This window comes from Cheilinus undulatus, linkage group 13, assembly GCF_018320785.1.
Source record: "Cheilinus undulatus linkage group 13, ASM1832078v1, whole genome shotgun sequence".
NCBI lineage: Eukaryota > Metazoa > Chordata > Actinopteri > Labriformes > Labridae > Cheilinus > Cheilinus undulatus.
The window spans coordinates 33,534,318-33,557,520 of record NC_054877.1 but is presented as its reverse complement, the minus strand read 5'-3'; the positions used below and the strand labels follow the sequence as shown (position 1 = coordinate 33,557,520).

The 23,203-nt window shown below is 37.1% G+C and overlaps 2 protein-coding genes across 2 annotated transcripts in view; both read right to left on the bottom strand.

The window, feature by feature from the left end:
* The window catches only part of LOC121520216, a 49,037-nt gene extending 38,602 nt beyond the window's left edge, over positions 1 to 10,435 (bottom strand). Inside the window, exons 1-12 of the mRNA XM_041803591.1 lie at positions 10,228 to 10,435; positions 9,760 to 9,893; positions 9,426 to 9,584; positions 7,859 to 8,042; positions 7,062 to 7,273; positions 5,721 to 5,909; positions 3,255 to 3,397; positions 2,641 to 2,800; positions 2,463 to 2,546; positions 1,230 to 1,367; positions 911 to 1,027; positions 735 to 827 (exon numbers count right to left, since the gene is read on the bottom strand). Coding sequence (XP_041659525.1) covers positions 735 to 827; positions 911 to 1,027; positions 1,230 to 1,367; positions 2,463 to 2,546; positions 2,641 to 2,800; positions 3,255 to 3,397; positions 5,721 to 5,909; positions 7,062 to 7,273; positions 7,859 to 8,042; positions 9,426 to 9,584; positions 9,760 to 9,893; positions 10,228 to 10,435 — 1,821 coding nt within the window. The remainder of the gene's footprint in view (positions 1 to 734; positions 828 to 910; positions 1,028 to 1,229; positions 1,368 to 2,462; positions 2,547 to 2,640; positions 2,801 to 3,254; positions 3,398 to 5,720; positions 5,910 to 7,061; positions 7,274 to 7,858; positions 8,043 to 9,425; positions 9,585 to 9,759; positions 9,894 to 10,227) is intronic.
* Positions 10,436 to 12,599: 2,164 nt separating this feature from the next.
* Positions 12,600 to 22,841, bottom strand: LOC121520215 (apolipophorins-like). The gene is made up of 13 exons (XM_041803590.1): positions 22,685 to 22,841; positions 22,356 to 22,538; positions 22,092 to 22,244; positions 21,525 to 21,669; positions 19,370 to 19,528; positions 19,146 to 19,264; positions 18,631 to 18,834; positions 15,776 to 15,934; positions 15,498 to 15,682; positions 15,238 to 15,420; positions 13,288 to 13,379; positions 12,884 to 13,053; positions 12,600 to 12,764 (listed from the first exon to the last, which is right to left on the bottom strand). The coding sequence occupies exons 1-13, from the start codon at positions 22,781 to 22,783 to the stop codon at positions 12,600 to 12,602; spliced, it is 2,016 nt and encodes a 671-aa protein (XP_041659524.1). The 5' UTR covers positions 22,784 to 22,841.
* Between the last annotated feature and the right edge of the window lie 362 nt (positions 22,842 to 23,203).

Here is a 23,203-nt window from a genome sequence, read left to right as displayed (position 1 = left end):
GTGGGCAGGCCCAGTTACGCTCTTTAGAAACATGACGATTTGCAGTTCTGTTGACAAAAGCAGCTACTTGAATCATGTTTAACACGCTCAGCAGAGTAGAGAAGAAAGGCTAGGGGAAACATAACTAAAACTAGAAAAGCGCAGACCTCCGCCATTAGCCCTATCTCCCAACAGTAAAGAATCCTTTAAAAAAAATTTAAAAATAAAATCAGTTCTTTCTCATGCCATTTCTGACATTTCCTGAAAATTTCATCAAAATCCGTCCATAACTTTTTGAGTTATGTTGCTAACAAACAAACTAACTAACAAATCCTGCCTATCACATAACCTCCTTGACGGAGGTAACTAATACAGGAGTCCTTGAACTTTCTATAGCCATGGGTGTTTGCTTCAAATGGTCCCAAGAACCTGTTCTACTGAGGACTGTATTGTTTTGAGGGACCATTGATGATTTATTAATTATTTAAATGAATTCTTTGGTTAGCAGAAGTGGTGTGGCGTCAGTTCTGTGGTTTAACTAGCCAGCACCTGTCTATATGTACTTGGTTTCAAATCACATCACCAGTGCCCAACACAGGTTTTATTTTTGGCTTCACTTTGGGCAACAGAAGGAGACAAAGATGCACTGTCCATATTAATATACAGTCAATAATTTAACACACTGATCAATTAAACCACTTCTGGAACTATTCCACCTTGGGACCAACATTTGAAAGAAATGGACAGAAACTTACCTCTAATGTTTTAGGAATCTTTGATTTGAAGGGATGACTCAATGAGGAATGAAGATTTACTCCCTCTGACGTACGATTCAGCTGTACAAAAAGCTAAATAGAAAACAATGTGTAAATTCTTTAGATATACCACTGAGTAAACAAGCAGTACCTATCACAGATGCAGTTTTACTCACTTTGCATTCCTGCCGCTCGATTCTCAGTTTCCCTCCAGCTTGATAATTAAAGCCTGTGTTGCTTTTGGGGTCCCAACATAGATTTCCCTCCAGTATAGCAGAGGAGGGGATCTGCAGCTGTAATAGCATCAACAGTGAACTTGTCACAAATTCAGACTATCTTCTGTAAACTGTACTGTATTCAGTGGGAGATAGACTCATATACCAAATTATACCAGTTTATACACATAAGAACTTCAGAAAATGTGTAAGATTCATGCATTTGGGAGAGTTTTATCAATAAAAACATATAATTTTGGTCATTGGTAATGTTGTTTACCTGGAGTTGATGGGTGTAGTTTGCTCTGACTTTAATCATTTGGTGACTTGAGCGCAAAGGATTGAACTGAACTTGTCCGAAGAAAGTCAGTCTCTCCTTGCTGCCGACCCGTAACCTTCCTTGTATGTCTTTGTGGGTCTGAAAAGAAGTGGAGTATTACAATCATGTTTCTGAAGACATCTTATCTCTTCAAAACCATCTGTTCATGACCACTGTATGCTGAACAAAATTATCTGAAACCAAACAAAATAAAAAATACAAAATCCATAATAATCATTTGGCCATTTTCTTGTTTTTCTTGTGGCCAAAATCAAATGACAGTAAATTTGGTTTAAAATTGGCAAACAAGGAGTTCATTTTTGACTTAAATTTAGCCAATGTCATAACTATTTCATGTGTTTTTGGATATCATCTAACAAATGCTTAGCATTAGGTTTAAAATATGTAGATAAAAAACGTTTTTAACATCATGTCAGTATGCTGTTGTATACTTTCGCCCATGACTGTAAATACATGAGCTTTAGCTAAGTTTGATAAAGCTTACGTAGCTAAAGGTAAATTTAATATAGCTACACTGATTTAGTTAAAGCTAAGGAAGCTAAATTGAGCTACTTCTAAAATGAGTCCTTGTAGAATTTAACCCCAGATTGGATTTTTCTGATTTATTATTTTTTTAATTTTGTTGAGTCTGTTACATTCACAATGTTGTTATTCCATGAATGTCACAGCCAGACTTTGTTGATGAACAAAGGTTAATTATGAAACAAATTTAAAACTAGAAATACGTTGTAGAGACAAATGATGTCTCTTCCATTCTAACAGAGACAGCATTCCACAGAAACGGTCTGCAAGAGGGGGCGTTTGAGATCGGCCAGCCCCCTTTCACTGGTTTTGGACTTCTGGAAGCAGGACTGTGGACCACCAGGTGGTTCACTTACCACAATTTGGTAATCACTGCTGGTGGTTACTTACAGAATATAAAGTAGGTCAAACAATGCTTTCTCTACATGTGTTCAGTCAGTAGAAAGTATTTCAGTGTTGTTATATCCCACAAACTCTTTGCTTTTTGCTTTTCATTCAAGTGAGATGAAACTTAATGTTCTATGTACATTTTAAACCTAACATTTGTAATCCAGCTTGTAGTCTACACATTTTAATATCAATATAAGCTCTTGGCTATAGAAAACGATTTCCCAGTCAAGCAAGCAAGTTGAAGTTTTCATTCCAGGTTACCTTGTTGTTGTGTATGGTCACACACATTTCTGAGTCTGAGGGAACTATATCCGAGCTGAAAGGATGAATGAGTGCAGAACAAACCTGAACAAGAGGAAAATAAAAATGTCGGAATACATGTTAAAAACTCTCATTTTTGTTCTCAAGTTTTATATTTTTTATATTGTTTTAAACTTACAAAAGGGCTTGGTGGTCTATAGCCGAGAGTGAGGGTGTGAATGATGTCTGTGCTGCCATGGAAACCAGCTTTTGATTCCAGGATGTAGAGGCCTCTGAGGAGGTCCACAGTGAAAGTCTCTCGCAGGAGCAGAGTCTGAGGAAACGTCTGGAAAGGCTGTCTGTGCGATATGGAGTAGTTATTCAGATTACCAATACTCTGCTAATGTTGACTTTTCAGATAAAATCAAAACCAGGAAAATATATCTATTCATATACTGCTTATAGTGTTCAGGGTCATAGGGGGGCTAGAGCCAATTCCAGCTGTCATAGGCAAGAGGCAAGCTACACCCTGGACTGGTCCCCAGTCAGTCACAGGGCTAATGCATAGAGACAAACAAGCAGTCACTCTTACATATGCAGGCAATTTAGAGTCACCAGTTAACCTAACGAGAAGACGGAGTACCCCAAGAACCCAAGCATGCTCTGGAAGAACATGCAGACTCCACACAGAAAGGCCCTGTCCAACAGGAATCCAAACCAGGAACCTTCTCTCTGTGAGAAGACAGCAGCACCACTGTGCAAAACCAGAAAAAAAAAAACACATAACCAGATTAATAAGATGGAGGCACAGACCTGAGAAAAAGCATTGCTGTTTTCTGAAACATCTTTTTGTCCTTCCTCAGCTCCTGTATGGCTCCTTCAAACTCCAGATCAGTAGATGGACCATTTGGCTTGGAGAAAGTCATCTTTAGAAGTGCTTGCCTCTTTTTTAAGTTCTAAAATGAGTCAGTAGAGATATTAATATTACCATGATATCAGGAATCAGACAAACAACCCAAATGAAACCAGCTGTTGACCCCATAACCACACATTTTAACCATTCTGTTCTGGTGTCATGCTCAGAGTGCGAAGCTTGTTATTTAGCCAGGTAGATTAAGATTAAGAGTTATCAACTTCATTCTTTAAGATGCAACTTAAAGGCAATGAAGAAGGAAGTCTGGCAGCATTTCAAAATAAAACAATACATAGTACAGCCATTATCTGGTTTAGAAAATCACTTAAATTAGCATTCAACTACATGGGCCTATGTCCAGAGCCATCTAGGCAAGCGTTTTAAGCCGTAAGCTTCCTGAGCACATATGCATCTTTTATGTCACTGCGCTCACGGTGCTCTCAGATGAAAAAAGTTCAACTTTCCTCACTGCACTGCATTCTTCATTGGCACTTCTCCCCCGCTGTCTAATCCAAATCAGGAAGGGCTGGAAGGAGAAACTGATCTGACAAGTCTTTTCTTCCTCTCCAGCCAGAACACATTCCTCTTACATTATTTTCATATTTTCTTAGTGATATTTCTTTGAATATTGGATTAAAACTGGCGCAAAAAAAACAGAAGTCAACTTTTGTAGTCTAGCAATGATAAACTTTGGTGAGAAGCACTCTAAAACTGAGATTCTTGGTGCTGCAGGCATAAAAAACAGCAGCTGTGGCTTTTACAATGAAATGTTATTGTTAACTAAATCCTAACTGCCATTTTTACTTATTTCAGCCATGAATTCCTCTCACAAATAACATTAATTTGGAACAGAAAGTCTGTATTAATATGAACAACATGACAGCTCCCCTAAAGTGAAGCTAAAACCTCCCAGTTCTTTCTGTTGATTGGCTACAGCGCTGGTCATAAACTCCGCCTCCTCCATGTAAGCAAACAGGACAGAAATGTATTTTCTCAAAAATGGTTTCTGTCTTCAAATTCAGTTCTTAACATGTTGATTTATATCCAAGTGTTTCTTTTTCTGAGAATTTTAAGGTCAATATTAATTAGATATTTAAAGCTATAAAAAGTGACATAAGGCCATAAATGACAACACAAACATGGCTCCTGCAGAGACATTTTAGATTAGTAGAATAGAGGAGGAAATACAAAAGGAAATGTTATGATGACTAACTCAAAAGTCATTAAATTGTTGTGCTGCGGACTGATCAGTCAGAGAGATCTATGAGTTTTAATGGTTGATTCAGAGTGTGACACAAAAAGGGGTGGACATAAAATTTTGCGCTCCACTGTGCAAACTGTCTTCCAAATAAAGATTTTAACATCAAGAGGCTGGTGATATTTTGGCTTCTCTGACAAGAGGGATAGGAGACTAGTCTTCCATTCTGTCTCTTATTATGAACATAAATATGGCTTATTTGCTAATGTAATGTTAGATAATTTATAATCAGTAAGAAAGTTCTTTAAATTGCCGGTAGCTGTTTAAAGGATGAATAAAGACTATTAAATATGTTGTTTTGCCTTTACGTATCATCAAATTTCCTAGGATTTTCACAGAGACAATTAAGATAATAAAGATTATAGTGCTTAACAATACTAATGTAAAAGTTCCCATTCAGAAACATATGTACAACAGCGTTTTAGGGCCACCCCTCAAGATAAAAAATAAGGAGAATCTATCAAATTTTGAGGGGAAAAAAGTTGACATTTTTGAGAAAAAACTCAAAATTATTGAATTTTAACCTTATACGCTAAAAAAAATGCAAGTTTCTAAAGTCATAAATTTAAGACATTGTATAGTTTACAGAAATTCTCTTCTAAGACCAGGTGATAATGATAATGTGATGATTCTGGGCTAAAATCACAACTTGTTCCTTACTACTTGTCCAATAAGAATTATCCTTTGATAGGGCTTTTACTTCCAGGACTGGTGCAAGGAGAACAGCATTATCTAACATGATGTTCCTCCACCCAATCGGCTATTTTGTATTTTAAAATCTCCAGTATTTCATAGTGTTGGTCTATTTAAATTTAGGATTTTAAAGCAAAAAAAACCTCAACCTTTTATAATGGACAGTTCATACATGGATCTTTGGCAAGCACTATGTAGGCCTATCATGGGGATTCTGTCAATGAAAATGAATTAAACTGCTGGTTAATTTGGGGATTAGCTTTTCTTAATACAAATGGGAGGGAAGAAGGTTGAGAACCACAGATCTAGAGTGCCACAGTCCAACATCATGACTGTACTTGAGCTTCCCACCCTGCACATGACGCCAGAAGGATTAAGGTGTTTTTCAGGGAGACAGAACAGTGAAGCCTCACACCTTATCTGCAGTGTTCAGGGTAGCTGTGAGGCTGACATTGTGCTTGCCGTAGGTGGAGGCCATCTGCAGGGTGTGGCTGAGTTTAGAGGCCTCCAGAGAGATGTCTCCTCTCAGGGGAGGAGTCCACAAGGAGTTAAAGGAGCCGGAGGCCTTTACAGTACGCTTCCCAACCATACCCCAGCCTCCTGCCTGGAGAGAAAAGGAGTACAAGGCATGCACACGTAAAGATTTTATATCATGTTGATTATTGTTAACTGAATTTTATTATTACTGAGTTATAAAAATGTGAAAGAAAAACCCGAGCACTGATTTTGAAATTTAAAAAGTTTAAAAAGTTAAAAGGCTCCAAATCTGAGAAAAGTAAATTAAATAGTTCAAAAAGGTCAAAACACGAAATTGAAAAATCATTTTTTTAAAAGGCAAATATATTAGAAAGTCAAAATCACGAGCTTAGAAAGGTCAAAATATGAAATAAAATTTGTAATCATGAAATTAAAAGTCAAATGATTCAATTTTTTAAACTGTGAGTTCAAAAGGTCCAACTATGGGGTTATGATGTCAAAGTTTGGAGTTGAAAATATGAGATAAAATACAAAATAATTAGTTAAAAGGTCAAAACATGACTTAAGATTTAAAATTATGAATCTAAAAGCTCAAAATATAATATAAGAAGTCAAAATTATGAGTTGAAATGCTCAAAGTCTCAAATAAAAAGTAACAATCCTAAGTTTGAATCCTAATTATGAGATGCAAAATTGAAAATGTGAAATAAAAAACAAATTAATTTCTTTTCCCATATTCCTGACTTTTTATCGAATTATTTTTACTCCTTACTTTTTCATATTTTATGATTTAAAAAGGATATCTTAAATCAACAAGGATAAGTTTACATTTTCATACTTGAGGAAATCTGCAGGCCCCATACTGATGGGCCAGTTTTAACAGAAATATGTTAGACTCTTGAGGGCCGGATTTGGCCCCCAGGCCTTGAATTTGACACCCCTGATCTAGACCATGTCTACATGCCAAAATGCCTAAATGCATGTAAGTGGTTGATAAGTTATGTTTGTTAATAAGCAGCTGAACAGGTGTACCTAACAAAGTGATCAATGACTGTACAAAGGAAGGAACATAAAACTTCCAAGCACATTCCCTGTAGAATATCAGATTTTCTCTAAAGCCAAATTACGTGATTCGTTTTTGAGTGTCTTTTTTTATACTTATTAATGAATTCAAAAATCTTATTGCAAAAGTGCTATGACATAAAATCCCTCCTAAAGTAAATAAAAACATGGCAAACTAAGACATTAAATGTTAAGCTGGAGCGTCATCTGTGCTTACTCTGATGTAGGTGACAGCAGGAGTGTAGAGCTGTAGGCGGGCCTCCCTCTCCCTGCCTCTGTCTCTGTAGAAAGCCTCCAGCAGTAGGTTACGAACACTAAGCCACTTGCTGGCTGTCAGCTCTGATGTGAGATGGAGTGTGTGGTGCTGCGGCTGGCTCAGTTTATGAGAGGTGTAGATGTAAAGCCACGGTGTGTCCATGTTTAATGAGCCTGGAGGATATTAAAGAAACTACAGGTGTAGACTTCATTAAAACTTCACTTTGAATTCAGGTGATTGATGCAAACAGTCAAAACAGCAGGAGCTGAAAGAGTAGAGGAATATTTTAATCGAGCAAAAGGGAATAATGTTAGATTCAAAATAACTTAAAGTAAAACTACTGACCTTTAAATTTATTCAATTAAAAGTAATTAATTTAAACTGTACTTGAAGTGTTGACTGTTTTCTTCTATACCTAAGAGAATGGCTTTGAATATCAAATCAAATATGAAAGTTCTAACATGTGCAGAGCAAAAAAATCTGAGAATATTAATTTCCAACCTGGTTGGCCAGTTTCACGTTGTCAAGCTTGGACCACCTCTTTTTGCAATTTCAGTTTTTATATTTTACTCGGTGACTGCTTCTATCTTAAAGTACCTCACTTCCCCAGACTATACTTTAGACAGCATAAAATTACTGACTAAAAAATTACTTCAGAAAGTAGAAGAACACAAAAAAATATTCAATTTCAAAAATATAAGTAAATGTAGTTTGTTACTTTCCACCTATGTAAAAATAGGCATTATGGCTCATGGTACCTTCCCATTTCTTCTGCAGGCTGTCTTTTGGAGGGCTTTTCCAGTGTAATCCAGCCACCAGTGGCATCAGGTTGTTATAGTTGACTTTGAGGTGAGTGCTGCTCTCAGACCCGAGCTGCCTCAAGTGAGAGTGCAGAAGCTGAGTCCTGTAGTTTATATTCTTTTCAGGCACATTAAGACTGAACTAGAAAAAAAGGGAAGGAAAAAAACAGATCTAACCACAGCAAAAATTAAACACAACAACATTATCTTAGCCAAGAGATTTCTAAAATCGTACTGGTTTAAAATGAAAAAAAAAAAAAAAAACCTTTCAACCTTCCTTCATGTTTCACCAACTTTGTCTGTGATTGATGTCAAATGTGAGAAAACTCAAGGCGGATTCATTGTTTATCTGTCCTTTTAGGCAGAGATGGAAAAAGTACAAAACTATTGCACTTAATTAAAAGTGCCATTACTTTGGTTAAAACTTTTTAAGTAGAAGTTACTGTCTGTAAAACCACTCAAGTAAAAGTAGAAAGTATCTCATTTAGAGTTTACTTTAAGTACCAAGTAGCTACTGAGGAGTTGTGGAGTACAATATGATCTTTCCTTATCAGCAAGAACAACAAGAGAATAGATCCCCAAACAGGTCGTTTAGGTGAAGTCACACCTTTATAAAAATGTGAAATTTACAGCTGTTTTTCAATGTTATGTGAAATCATTCTCTCGCAATTTTCTTACAAAGTGCAGCCGATTATTGGGGAATTGAAGCCAAACCTCTGGTCAGTTTCATGTCAGTAACCAAAGATTGAACCTCCTCATTTGGACCTTAAGTTTTTTTTTTCTCAGTAATTGATGTTTTAAAAATGTAGTTGCATACACCCCTGAAGTATACTGATATAAAGGTACAATTACTGCATTGAGTTACTTTCCACCCCTTCTTTTAGGTAAAAAAAAATTCTAGTTTCATTTGAAAGGTTTATTGGTTTTCCTGCAGTTTTACCCTTCGACTTCATCTTTATGCTCCTACAGATAGCAATATCTAAAAAGACAGATCTATTTCTCTTCTCCAACATAGTGGCAGGGCAAGAGAGAGTTGAAGAGAGAAAAGGGTTCACATTAAAAAAAATCATTAAACATGCCTCTGAGAATATAAGCAAGCTGAAAGAAGGATTCTTTGGATAACATATCCACAATGTACTCCAATGCAATATGTCGGAATTAGCTTAATTGCATTTCATCTGCTGTTCTAAAACAGGTAGTTTTTAAAAGACAGATATACAACAACAGGACACCACATGGGACAGGCCACATGTCAAAACATGGGAAAAGTCAGTGTTCTATAAACAGAATGGCCACCTTTGGACAAAACAAGTAACAGGCTCACAATAAGCTGAATGATGTGAATAGAGGGCAGAAAACAACAAACTCAAAGGGAACTGGACATTACTACCTTTAGCAAAGTAATTACTAAAAGGCATATTTACACAGGGTGTTTGAGTTTTTTCTGTACCAATATTTATAATGTCCTGTATCCCGCCTTAAAGAATAACACATGTATTTAGATGACATCTGCAGCTTCATTTACCTCCAGTGCGTAGCTGGTGTGATTCGGTGATGACTGATTTTTAAAGGACTGGCTCAGAAGAAGGGTGCGTTTGTTGTTGATTTCATCCCAGTGTTTGCCATAGCTCACGTCCAGAGACGATTTAATGTGGCTGGGGCTCTCCTCATGTCTGATGTGGATCTGTGGACCCACAGACAATAGAAACCACAGAGCTCTTAATCACAGAAAAACTCTTTAATGATCAGTTAGTCATGTGTTTCACCCTATGAGGAATAAATCTACCTCAGTGGCTGAGAAATGAGCTGTTTAAAAGTGACTGGATAATAAAATCCTGCAGGTTCATGTCTCTATTTACCTTATGGTTGATGGGAGCCGTGTTAGAGCAGTAGAACTCGTGATCTGCTCTCATGATGTACGTCAGATTTGAGTCCCTCTCACTCCTCAGTCTCTGAGATGTGTAGCAGTCCTGTCGCAGGTGCCTGGCATCACCTGTGCACAGAGTCAGATGTAAGGAGATGCATGTGCATGTGTCTCTATCCTGTGGATAGAAGCATCATTAAACTACATTTCCTTTCTTATTCATGCAAATACAGATACATTTTTTGATTCAGCTTCCATGTGCATGAGACATTGCAAAACAAGTTCAATGGTTCCTCATTTAATCTGTCACTTCCTCCTGTGTGTGTGGGAGAGAGTGGAGTTACATTACTATCTGTTTTTTTAGGAGAACACCAACTTAGGAGGCAGGAACTGTGTTCATGTCTCGGTGTAGCCTGCACAGCAAAATCAAATCTCAAATGCTGTCTGTTTTTCAGCCACTCACCTCCCAGACCGTATTTGAGCCTGAGCGCGGAGCTCCACAGTGAGCCCTTCTGCTCCATCAGTCCCAGCATCCTGGCCCCAACCACACCAGGTAAAAGGAGCTCTGCCTCCACAGAGTACTGCCTGCTGCTGCTGTCCCGCCGGCGCTCTAGAGCCACTGAAGACCAGACAACAACTTCTTCATATCTGACATTGATTTCAGAGATCATAAACTCTTAGCTCTTACTCATTGTGTCATGGGTTTAAGGCCCCTTAATAAGATTTTATTGGAAAATAAACTGCAAAGTTTGAGGCCCTAGACTAGGGGTGTCCAGACTTTTTCCAATGGAGGTCATAAAGTGAAAAACATAGTGATGACTGGGCTACTTTGATATACCTCACCTTTCGTCTGATAAAGTTAGTCAAGCCAATCTAGTGTAGGTTAATATGCTTTATTATTGTGTGTGCTTGAAAAGAGGAAAGCAGCCCATTCACAGATTTCCAGTAATAATTGACAAGGCAAATGGTTAGTCATCCTTTAGGATTTTAGGGTAGCCAATCAGATTTCAGGAGGGACCCTGGTTGGCCCTGACTACCACTACATCCACCCCTGGTCAGGATGAGAACAATGAGCCTTATTCATCAATATCTCCCTAAGATTTATCTTAAACTTGTTTTCAATCAAATTTTTAAGATAAACCCACATGGGATAACTTTCCAACTATTGTTGCCTCTGTTGACTCATCGTTTCTACTTTTAACCCTTTTTACCACTTTTTATGCCTATTTTTTCCCCATTCTAACCAAATGTAACTATTTGATATGCCCAGCAAGTTTAACCCATTTTTACCAGTTTAAACCACATTGTCCCACACATTTTTGCCACTTTTAACCTATTTCTGCCACTTTTCAATCCCCTTTTGCCTCTTTTGTGCCCATTTTTGCAATTTTTTTGCTTTTTTTGCCACTATTTCTCATTTTTGCCACTTCTAACCCACTCCCACTTCACCACTTTTTTTTTTTTTACATTTTTAACTGGTTTTAATTCTATTTTAAAGAAAAGGGATTTGCATTTTTAAGATGGCTATATACTATGGCACAAACAACAAAAATATACAGTGCTTGACAAATTTATTAGACCACCTGTCATATTTGTCTCAGAGACCTTCCAGCATCATGAAGTGCTTTAATGCAGACTCTTTCATTTTCAGTGAGCTCTCCAAGTTTTACCGTTTTGAACAAGAATGAGGAATTACAAACTGAATTCACCTTTTTATACCCAAATTTGAGCCGGCTCACTGGGCTTCTCTGAGAAGTCAGAAATGAATCAAGCATAACATTCAACCACTAAAACTCATTTTTCTGTTCAGGAATGCAAGTAAATAACTATAATATGACATATTAATCAAGGAATATTAATGTGCTTCACTATTTTTTTCATTTTTTTTTGTAAATCAGTAAATTTGAAAATTCATGGATAACAATAAAAATTATATTTTAGCATTAAAAATATCATTTGGGTTAAAGAGCTTCTACATATTGGTGTATTAACCATTGCAGAAACATAAAAAATGATTTTGGTAATTACCAATGCTGTTAATTTAGGGCAGCTGTGGCATAAACCTTACTTTGGGTGGTGGTCTAATAAATTTGTTAAGCACTGTATATGTATATTTGTTGCTTTGATTAAACTGGTTGTTATTCAGGTTAAATACAAAATATGGATATCACAGCCAAACTTTTTAATGGACCACAATTTTGCTGACCTCCCTAGGCCCCCAGTCTGGCTGGATCCCAGAAAGCTCTCCCCTTTATACCCCCCTATGGGCGGCCTTGTCTGCTCATGACTATTCTTGATTGTGCATCGCTGTGTTCAGCCACCTTCAGGTACAGTGGGGGTCCACCGTCTCTGGCACCTTTATTTAGGGGGTTACAGGCTGAAAAGGTTGAGAACCCCTGCTCTACATATACATTGCCTTGTCTGTTTGGATACCTGACAGTGAAGCTGTTTCTTTGAATACATTCTTAACAGTCGCTGAAAAGCTCGTCTTCCTGCCCAGTCCACGAGTAATATTAGCAGAGAGGATCATGGGATGTCCTTCAGTGGCCATTTTGGCTTCAAGGTGATAGCGAGTTCTCTGTTCTGACAAGAGGGTCTGGGTGTCAACCAAACCCTAAAGATGACAAACAGATTAATATTTTTATAAGGAGCTAATTTTTAAAGTGGAACTTTAGTACAAAAGAATCTTATTACTTACCACGATATAATAATGGGCACCATCAATCAACAGCTCCAGCTTTCCTGACTTTACTTTCCTCTCTTGGTCAAAATATCCTGAGAAACAACACATTTTCAGCCCCAAACTCTGATGAACACTGAAGGTAGTGAGTTTTTCTAAGACAAACCTTGTATGACAATGGTTTTCAGAGGATGAGTCATCCTTAGCAGCAGTCTGCGAGGGTTAAAGGTCAAGTCCAGAGACATGTCCCTAGGGATGGAGGACTGAGGTGTGGCCAGGAGGAGGTGGAGAGAGGCCTCTCTGGGTAGCCAGGTGCCTCTCTAAAACATTGAGTACATTTAAATGAAAATAAACATTATTTTACTCATATTATGTCCATGTGGATGTGAACAAAAGGAAACAGAGAAACTCTGATAAGAAGCAAATGAATGGTTGTAACCTGAGGAAAAAGTGAGTAGGCTGCCTCCAACAGGTAATAATGGAGTCCTCTGTCCAGTTTCAGCATCCTGAGGGAGAAATGAAGCGGTCCTGGAGGAGGAAGAGGAACACCTGTAGCTGGAAACGGATAGGAAGCGTTGGAACAAAGCTGCCAGCCAACCATCTTAGACCCTGTAAGCAGAGAAGGATCGGCATTTGGTAAGAGATTTATTATGTGAACAATGCTGAGAGTCAGCAAATCAATTGAAAAAATCAGAAAGCTTTCACAACAGTGATTTGGTCTGAGATGCATGGCTTAATGCCATATAAAAATATATATCTTATGAAACAGTAGAATTTAGAAATCAACTGTATGTAGAGGAGAAAAAGGATTGTCTACAGTGAACGTTAGGAAAAACACTCTACATGTCTTTGGTGTGCAGGTGGTCTTCTGGACTCGACTCTTTGGCCCCTTGATCTCTTCTCTGTGGTCTCCACTGAGCTGAAACACTCTGGAGCTGATGAACACAAACATCACACACTCTTCAGGAAATGATTATTCAAAACAACTTTATTAGTGATTAGTGTCAGTCTCAAAGGAGAGCTTTATTCCTCCCATTCTTTCTTTTTTTAATAAGTATAAATGACAATCATGTAATGATCCTAAAACACATATGGCTTTACTAAACGACCCCTTCATTTAGAAATGGGCTGGAGAACCAGCATGGAATCTGGTAGGCAGCAAGCCCCTTTGGTTAAGCACTACTTTGGCACAAACAGGTTCTTCCACCTTCAGCCTTCCACCTTCAGGAATCAGCCTAAATTATTGCCAAGTAATCCACTAGTAACATTGTGAATTTTGATATCGCTACTTAATAGTTTGAGGTAATTGTAAGCAAATGTTTAAAGATCATCCAGCTGGCTTTGCACTATAATGACTGTAGAGTTTATTTTTCAAGTTTAGTTTTCCTCTGTGACAGATCTGACATACAGAACTGATAAAAAAAAGTATTCACCCTCCTTTGTTGTTTTATCCTTTAATTGATTTTATAAACCATCACGTTCAATATAAGTTGGCTCTTTTGGCAAAAAAAACATACAAATAAACCTCTTTAATGTCAAAGTGAAAAAAGTTTTCTACAAAGTAATGTCAGTTGAATAAAAATACATCATGTAAAATAAGTGACAACATAAATATTCACCCCACACAATGAAGACAAAAGAACAAAACAGTGAAAGAACAAAGGCTCAGGGAACTTTTGCAAATTGGACTTTTACAGTCTTAAAATGTTTTGAATTGGTGGATTTGTGATTTTCATGAGCTGTAAGCCGTAAACATCAAGATTTTAAATGAAATTTAAATGAATTTAAATGAAAATAGAATACATGGAAGTTTCACTTTTTGAATTAAATCACAAGAAAAATTAACTTTTTCATGATATTCAGTTTTTTTAGATGCATTAGAAGTGTATTTTGATCAAGTAAACATTTTTGTGTGGACCATGAGTTTGTCATCATGCAACTGAAAAAAGCATATTACGAAGGCAAATTTCCAGCTCTCCGGTTCTTTAAATTTCATACATTTTTTGAATTTGAAGAAGCTCCAAAAACACCAAGTTCAGTACTAAGTAACTGTGGAGAGCTGCAGAGTGCAGGTGTATGTGAGCCGCTGGTATCCTCTGATTATGCAAGGCCTTTAAATACTGTTTTGAGCAAGTCTCACTGGTAGCTCTTGGAGTTCATATGCATGGGTTACACCTGTCCTCCAGAGGGATCACTCCTGTCCTCAATGTGCAAAAGTGTTACCTCTGAGTACTCTGGTCCATTAAAGTGCCCTCATATAACAACAGTATAGGGCATAAATGTAGCAGACACTTTAATCTTTAGACATTTATAACCTTTTTTTTTTTAAATAAAGGTACCCTGCTTACTCAGATCTAGACTTCCCCATTGTGGGAAAATTTTTAAATAGACTCATGTGAAGGCTGCCATTTTTATGCAATGCAGTATAAATAGTGAAGTCATATGGTTGCATTGTTCCTCCTCCCATGGAGTATTATCCTTGAAGCCTTTTTTTTTTTTTAATTTAATCCAAGTGAAGTCTAAAAAAGAAGATGATACGGGGGAAGTTACTGTAATGTAGATCAAAGTGAGTGAAAATGGAAACGTGGGAAGATGAGCAATGCACCAACATAATATTACTACCCAGAGTGCATTGCACAACAATGGTAGCTGACATATGAATCATTTTTTAAAATAACTCCATATTAGGGAATTTCAGTGTGTTTCTTAATATACATACAGTACATGTACACGCAGCTGCTCATACAAATGAAAAACCACGTAAGAGATAAATATTTAACAGCTCTAAATTACCTGATAGAGATGATGTCCATAATGTCCTCTGGCGTGTTCAGTGTGACTCTGAGATCTCTCCCTTCCTGTAGCTGAATGCTGCCGTCCATGCTTGTGGAGCTCCTCAGTTCAGAGACCCAGTCCACTGCAGCCTGGCCCAGAGCCCCGTCCACCCCCATCCTGACAGACAGCCCCACATGGGCACTGAGGACCGAGACACATGTTACTCTCTGTTACAGCCCAAATTAAAGCTTCTGTGATACAAAGAGACAAGGACTTACTCAGGTTTAATATATCCAGACAGGGAGAAGTGAGACACATCTCTATAGTTGATGTTGCCTTTTAGACGCAGTGAAAGTATGGATGTCATGTTGATGCCAAGTTTGACAGGTAACCCAGACAGAGATGGTAAAATCAGCTCCTCTGTCATCAGCACAGCTCTGTGGTTCAGCTGAACCTCCTGACCCTGCAGAGGAAGGATGGCAGGTTAAAAAGAAAGTTTATTATAACATGAATTCCAAAAATTAAGAATTTGAAAGAACCATTTCTTTCAACTGACCTTGAGCAGTTTTACAACGAGCCCTGCTGCGTTCAAAGACAGCTGGTTCATTTGATTGTACAGATCTTCACAAGTAAACACACTGAGCTCGTTTCCAAACACCTTCACACCGAGCCAACACTTCAGCCTGTTCTTCTCAGCTCTTCTTCTGCCAAACAGCTGGAATAAATAAGTCAAAGACATGGGTGCTGACTGCAATGTAAAGCTTTTTCTAACTTAAAACTTGTTCTTGTATTCAGATTATTCTATGTGACATTGTTAACATGGAGAGTTCAACTACTTTTCATTAGAGAGTCATGGCTTAAATTCATCATGAAAATTAAGTTTTAAAAATAGAACTCTTGAGGTAATCTTATTAAATTATCATTAAAGGTGGTTATCAGTGGTTATAGTAACAGCTGAAACGGATACCGGTTTTATTAATGACCACTGAAAAATTCCCCTAGAGCAAGTAATACTTCTGAAATTGCACTTATCAGATAAACTATTTGCAGCAACAGCACTTCAACTCATGTCATAGCATGACAGCATCCTATGTAGGTCTGCTTACAAGGGAATTGAGAAAATGTCAACAGGTCAAGTGCAGAAGTTAAGAAAATCTATGAGAGACGGGGAGACATCAGTGTCTCTCTCCTCTATCTGTGCAGAATGTGACACAGAAAAGCACATAGGAAGCTCTTTAGTATTAGGCTATTTAACTCATAAGCTCAAGGAGGAAGAAATGTGATTTAAATTAAACCAAAATGCAGTGCCTCTGTCTGTCAGCTTACGAAGAAAAATCTCAGACTGCAGTAGCTTATATTACTTCTTTTAAAAGATGTATTGCTGCTCTGTGTTTCCATCAAACAATAGGAAAGTATTAACAGTAGTGGTATTGATGAGAACTCTGATTGACAGTTTTTTATTTTTTTTATGCATAAAACTTAATTAAATTATTTCAGATGACAAATCTGGACTTCTTGAAAATTTTCTGCAAATTAAAACAACATTGATATTGATAAACTCGATAGGCAGGGTGCATTTTAAGAAATTATTTTTCTCAAATGCTACGTTTTAAATTCTCTTTATTCATTCAGCTCTTGGAGAGGGGTCTGGCTGCAAACTGTACATCTCTGACAGCTACTCTAACAGACCGCCCATCTTAGGCGCTGTATGTCTCAGACAAGAAGTGCTGTAATTTGCTAGTACACACTATTTCGAGCTTCAGATTTTTTTTTTTTTTTTTTTTACAAAAATTCAGCTTTATTCATAAAAAAGGTCTGGCATGGCAAACATTAGCTACTAAGGAACATTTCATAAATAAAACAGAAAAAAAGGTCAGAGGTCTACTCCAGGATGAAATGATGTATAGTTTTAGAAGTAGTGCCATGAACAGTGGCTCACTTTAGCTTCATTAGCTTTAGCTAAAGCTAACATAGATATGCTATCTATATAATTAAGACAACAACATAAGCCAATGTGGCTATGTTTGCTTTAGCGACATGAGCTTTAGCAAACATATCTAGCTAACTTACCTGCGTAGAAAACGTATCTTCATAGCTTACATAGCTGATTTGTGAGCTCAACTGTAGCCACTTTAGCTACATAGCAATGCTAGCTATGTAGCCACATTAGCCATGCTGCTCTATTGCTTAATTATCTTTAGCTAACTTAGCTTTAACAACATGAGTTGTAGCAAACATAGCTAAAGCTAACGTTGCTATGTAGATAATGTGTCTTCATAGTTTACATAGCTGATTTGTGAGCTTAGCTTTAGCTTCATTTTCAAGTAGCAATGTCAGCTATGTTGCCCCATTCTCTATAGCTAACTTAGCTTTAGCAAGGTGAGCTTTAGCAAATGTAGCTAAAGCTGACTTAATCTTGCAGATAACGTAGATAAATAGCTTAGTTTGCTGTTTGTTGAGTGTAGCTTTTGTTACGTTAGTTACATACTTTAAACTATCATGTATTTAGTACTGACATACTAGTACTGATGTTGTATTCTGATTTATTTGATTAATCCTATGATGGTACAGGACAGGCAAAAATAAGCCACTGGGCTTCAGCCTATTCCTTTTTCGGTTGCTGTCTGATAAATTATTATGTATAAAATGATTTTATTTTTGTTTTTAAACCGAAATAAAGCATTCATTCATTCATTCATACATAGCAAGATTAGCCATGTAGCTTACATCGCTATGGAGCTACAAAAACTAGGCTTGCTGTGTTGGGATGTTTTCATGGAGGACAGGCTTTTTTTCCTGTAAGCAGACTGTTTACTCTGCTTTATCAAATGGTTTGTAATCAGGTTTTGCAGTTCAGGTTTCTACTCTAATTCTGGTAACCTTAACATTACGTTAACCCTTACCCTAACCTTATAAGGAAAGTTTAATCTGATTTATTAAGTTTTAGAATGTATTTCCATTCTGACATATATGGCGTCTGAGATGAACGGTCTGTTAGAGTGGATAATCAATCTGCAGCTAGACAGTCTTGTGGGGTTTCTTTAGGTTTTGTTCTTTTTGTCAGGCAAGTAATTCCAAGACAAAACAAAACTTACTTTTTTAAAATGATATGAGAAGAAATTGGTCTGTTAGGTACTCAGTCATGAAATACTTGTTATTCACAGCCATAATTTAAACACGCTTTGCTAAAACTGCATATGCACTACTGCATTTAACTAATTTACTGACATGTACAGTAATAGGTTTATATAACAGTCCTGGCCACGAGGCTAAAATCTGAAATGCTATTCAAACTAATCCCCATCTGTCGTACATCAGTACGCATGGCTAAGCTTACATGTTAACCCTGCTGTCTTAACCCCCCCAGACTTCAAGCCATTCAATACGACTGTCCTGAAACAATGACCTCACCATGGCCCTGGCCTGCTCCAGATAACTGCTGGAGCTGGACAAGCATGTTTCTTTTTCTCCTCCACGTCTGTCATCTGTCTTTCTCCTCGTCCTCATCGCCTCTCTGGACTGTGTTTGACTTTGAGGTTGAGATTCTCCATCAGAGTCGTGGTAACCAAACATGTTCTTCAAAATTGGTTCAGCATTTTCAACATGAAGGTCCACCTTAGCCAGGAGACACCATTTATAAATTTAACATAAATAAAACAAAATAAAACTGAATAAAATAAAATGGCAGTCACCATAACAAGACATACTCAATCACAATTTCAAAAATAAGAATTTCTTTGCCTCTGAAAACAGTTTTTATTATTTATTATTGTAGGTAATGTACAAACCCACCTAGTAAATATATTTAACACAGTTGTAGTCATTTTTAATAAATGCAGAAATTTCAGTGAGAAGATTATGTATATTGTACCTTAAATCAATTAAAAAGAACATGAAATGAAATGAAATGAAATGAATTAACTGACCTCCAGGATGTTGTGAGCCCTACCATGGAAATACACTGTCAGGTTTGCAGAGGCCGATCTTGGTAGAAAAGATTTGGATGAGAAAACCAAAGATGTTTCCACATTTGTAACTCCCATGCCTGTAGCATACAACAGTTAAGTTGGTCTAATTGTTCATTTTATCGACTGTGGTAGCTTTTTCACTGTTGAAATCAAAGTGAATTTAAAAGTAAAGTTCTCATTACCTGATGAAAATGTGCTGTCTGAATAGGAGGAGTATTTCATAAACTCAGCTTCAAAATCTCTGCTGATGATGTCATCAGGTAGCAACTCAATCAGAGCCTGCTTCATGGGGTCTTCGCTCCTCAGGACATTAGTTAGATGACTCCACACATATGAGCCCACTGGAGGAGCAAAAGAGCAGCAGTTTATAATAATCAATACAACAAGAAAACCCTTGTGACAAGGGAGTCTAGGAAGGAAATCCGTCTCTATCATTTTTCACTTTCATTAAAATCATAAGGAGAATGAAAGAATAAATCAATCTGTCAATCAGTCATAAATCCCAATTTAACTCTTAAAAGTTTCATAGAAAAAGACATGCAGCCCAAAGGGCTTTTCAAGGGAAAAGACAGGGTTAAACAGTATTTGAATTTTCAAAAAACAAACAAACAAATATTATTATTAAAAATTAATATCCAGCTAGTAGGGGTGAGAGAAAAAATCGATACAGCATAGTAACGTGATGTTTTGTCTGGTGATATATTGTATCGTCTCGTCCACCAAGTATCGATTTTTTCAAATTAATTGCTAATATGAACTGAAGTCTATGATAATGGAAAAATAAAATCAATTGTTTGGACAATTGTTTGTCCAGTGAGGTCAGCAGAGGTGGCGGTCATAGAGCAGGACAAAGTTAGTACAACAAACATGGCAGCACCAGGGGAAGGACATTAGGAATGCAAGCAGGGCATCAATGAGATGGATATGTCACATGCGGTTTGCCAAACATGCAACATGAAAATAAAATACTGCAGAAATAGGACAAACATGAAGCCAAGGCTACTGCTAAATTAGCTAAACAGTTGAAAAAATGGTATAGATAGCAATATATCGCAATATATGGTATCACAATACTCACTGTGTTGCAAAATATTTAAAATCGCGATAATGTCGAATCGGGCCTTTAGTGATTCCCATAAAATAAATTATTGTGTCTTTAACAGAGAAAAAATGAAGCTGATTACATAAGACTCAAATGAATACTCACCAACAAATTCATATATATGAAAATTTACACCCACAAGCCCATTCTCAACTCTCTTTTCGCCCTAAAGACAATTAAAACAATTAATAACTTATCTTCCCCTCCTTTTTTATTATTATGTTATATCATTTTTCTGTTTATTTGTTTTTAATGTTCTTTTGTTCATTTTGTTTTTTGCTTTTCTGTCTCTGTTGACTTGTCCATATACGTCTTTTAGGTTAAGTGTCAATATTTTGCAACTGTCTTTACTATCATCACTTATTTTTGTTGTTTTTTTTGTATGGCTTAGCAATTAAATTGTTTTCAAATGTTTATTTTTATCATGCATTTGCTTTTAAACAATAATATTATTACAGAGAGCATTTGGCAATATAGTTGGACTCATTCTACTGAAAATTTTTAAAGGTGAAAAAAAGAAGCCTAAAAGTGTACAGTAGCTTTGGGGAATGCCCCATTATATCTGCACTTTGGATAGGCAAAGGGTCTATATTTAATGCGCATGTACTTAGTTCTGTTTACTTTATTTACAAATCTATATAAATTTAAAGGGAGCTGACAAAATAAAGTAAAAAGAGTAGGCGTAATAGACCAGGCTTCAGCCTATACCCTTACAGTCCTGTTATGTTTCTTTTTTAACTTTAACAGACAGATATATACATTCATACATACATAGGCAAGTACTTTATTCCACTGAACCAAACAGTACAGATGGGATAACTGGCTTCCTTTTAGCTAAATGTTGGTGAGTGAACTAGTGCTACAGATGCAATATGCAATTCTTGCATGAGAACCAGAGTTACATAGTGCTGAGAACAGGCAACCAGGGCACCCTAGAAAAATGGGGTAGATACTATTCTCTCTTTTGAATGAGATAATATTGCTACACTGACTTTAAAACTCTTATTTTATGAAGTAAATGTTGCAAATTTTTTGCTTTAAAGAAAACACCGTGGACCATGCTTCTTCAACACTCATAGTCACTTAAAAAATAACTCCCATTAGAGTTTTATTTAATGCAGATATGAATTAGTGACCACATAGATCATCACTGTTGTCAATTTTCTAACATTTTCATATTATTGATAATACTGATAAGGGAGGCACCACAAATATCTACAGCAGTTTGATCAGACCTTGGCTGGAGGTCTCGTTCCTCAGCGTCATCTTCACCACTTCAAACAGATTCTGATCAGGGCAACGCAGGAGCTGCTGGTATGCAGCGATTCTGACCTCAGGATCCTCCTGGGAGGAGTGATACAGCTGCAACAGCAAAGATCTCTGTAGAAAGGAAAAGAGCTGTCAGTCACTAATGCTCCACTGTCAATCACCTCTTCGTCTTCACCTCAAATCATCATGAACCAATTAGCATCTCATTTACAAAGTTTGCTTCTTCTTTGGACACTAATATTTATCCAAAAGTGGCTTTCCTTTAGCCAGAATATTGGCTTACACTTAATAAACAGATAATGGGTCAGTGTTGTGTTAAGTATCTTTTCCCACTGTAGGTTATTCATAAGTTCCTACATACTAACCTTTGCCTTCATTTATCCTCATATTATGACAACAGTTGTACTATAAATTCTACTTTTATGTCACTTATATTTATACTGAATTGCACTTAATTGCACGGGTGGTCATAATATCATAAATAATCTGTGTGATTTCATTTGTGACTAAGGCTAACAGCAGAATTAACTCACATCAGCTGAACAAGGAAAGCGTCTGAAGGCCTGGATGGCAACAAGTCTCAGCTCCAGTGTAGTTAAGCGGCTCAGCATGATACGGTTTATCAGAGGAATGAGGTCTGGAGCATTCATGCCAGTATTTCCCACTGATTTGAGTACATAAAAAAGCTGTTGGTGACAAAATGCATGTTAATTGCAAATTTTTCTGTAAAACGAATCAAATGTAGCATATGTTTCATTTGGTTTGGGGTAAATTACAAAGTGAAGTGACTGAAGCACCTTATCTTGAGTGTGTTGTTCACCCTCTGGGTTCTCCTTCAACATTTCTTTAAGGGTTTGCATGAAGGTCTGTACTTCTGGAAGTTCACTACAGGAGGTGTGAGACTTCTGGCACAACTGATAAATCAGAGCTGATCCTGATAACAGCGCCTTAGACTGCAGCTCCGAGACCTGCATTAAGACCTAACACATAGTACATGCTGAAACATCAATATTAAAAATTTTGAGCTTTTTTAGATGAATTAAATTACTGAAATGAATGATTTATCTTTGTTGTAAAAACTAAAATTAGATTTGAAACATCAATATTGTCACCCAGAGGTTCCTACATTGATGGAGTTGATGATCGGTGGTGATGGATGAGGGATGAGGGCTATGGTGGTGAGAAACGCTTGAGCCTGCTCGTCCTCCAGCTCTTTGTTCCTCATTAAGTCGGTTAATAGCAGGATACAGTTTTCAGACCCACAGGCTGGTAATGCATCCAGCAAGGGCTGCCTGTCCAAACAGTTTATCAACATCACTGTTCACCTCTGCAGTGTGACCTTCACATAGTGTGGTCTACGCTGATGTTCAATAAATAACCATCACCAAAATTTAACAATGTGTCCAAAGTCACATACTTCTGTACCAAATACTAATACAAAGTTCAAACTGAGGGGAATACTCAAATGCAGTGTATAACCTGCACACTAAAACCACCAAAGAATTAAGTGTGGAATGATGGACACTCAATGGACGCCATATTAGTGGCAGATATTGTACTGTTAGGAAGCTAACATGCTGCCTAACATTACCATCCACTAGTTAGCTAACAAGCTACCTAGTTAGATTTTAATTTCTAAAAAAGG

Excerpts from the sequence above, each read along its gene's own strand:
- LOC121520215 (XM_041803590.1), bottom strand. The coding sequence starts at position 22,783 with ATGAGGAACAAAGAGCTGGAGGACGAGCAGGCTCAAGCGTTTCTCACC. Across the intron at positions 15,935-18,630 it reads TGGAGCAGGCCAGGGCCATG|CTGTTTGGCAGAAGAAGAGC; the intron begins GTGAGGTCATTG and ends TATTTATTCCAG. Across the intron at positions 13,054-13,287 it reads CACCTGCACACCAAAGACAT|GGTCTAAGATGGTTGGCTGG; the intron begins GTAGAGTGTTTT and ends CTCTGCTTACAG.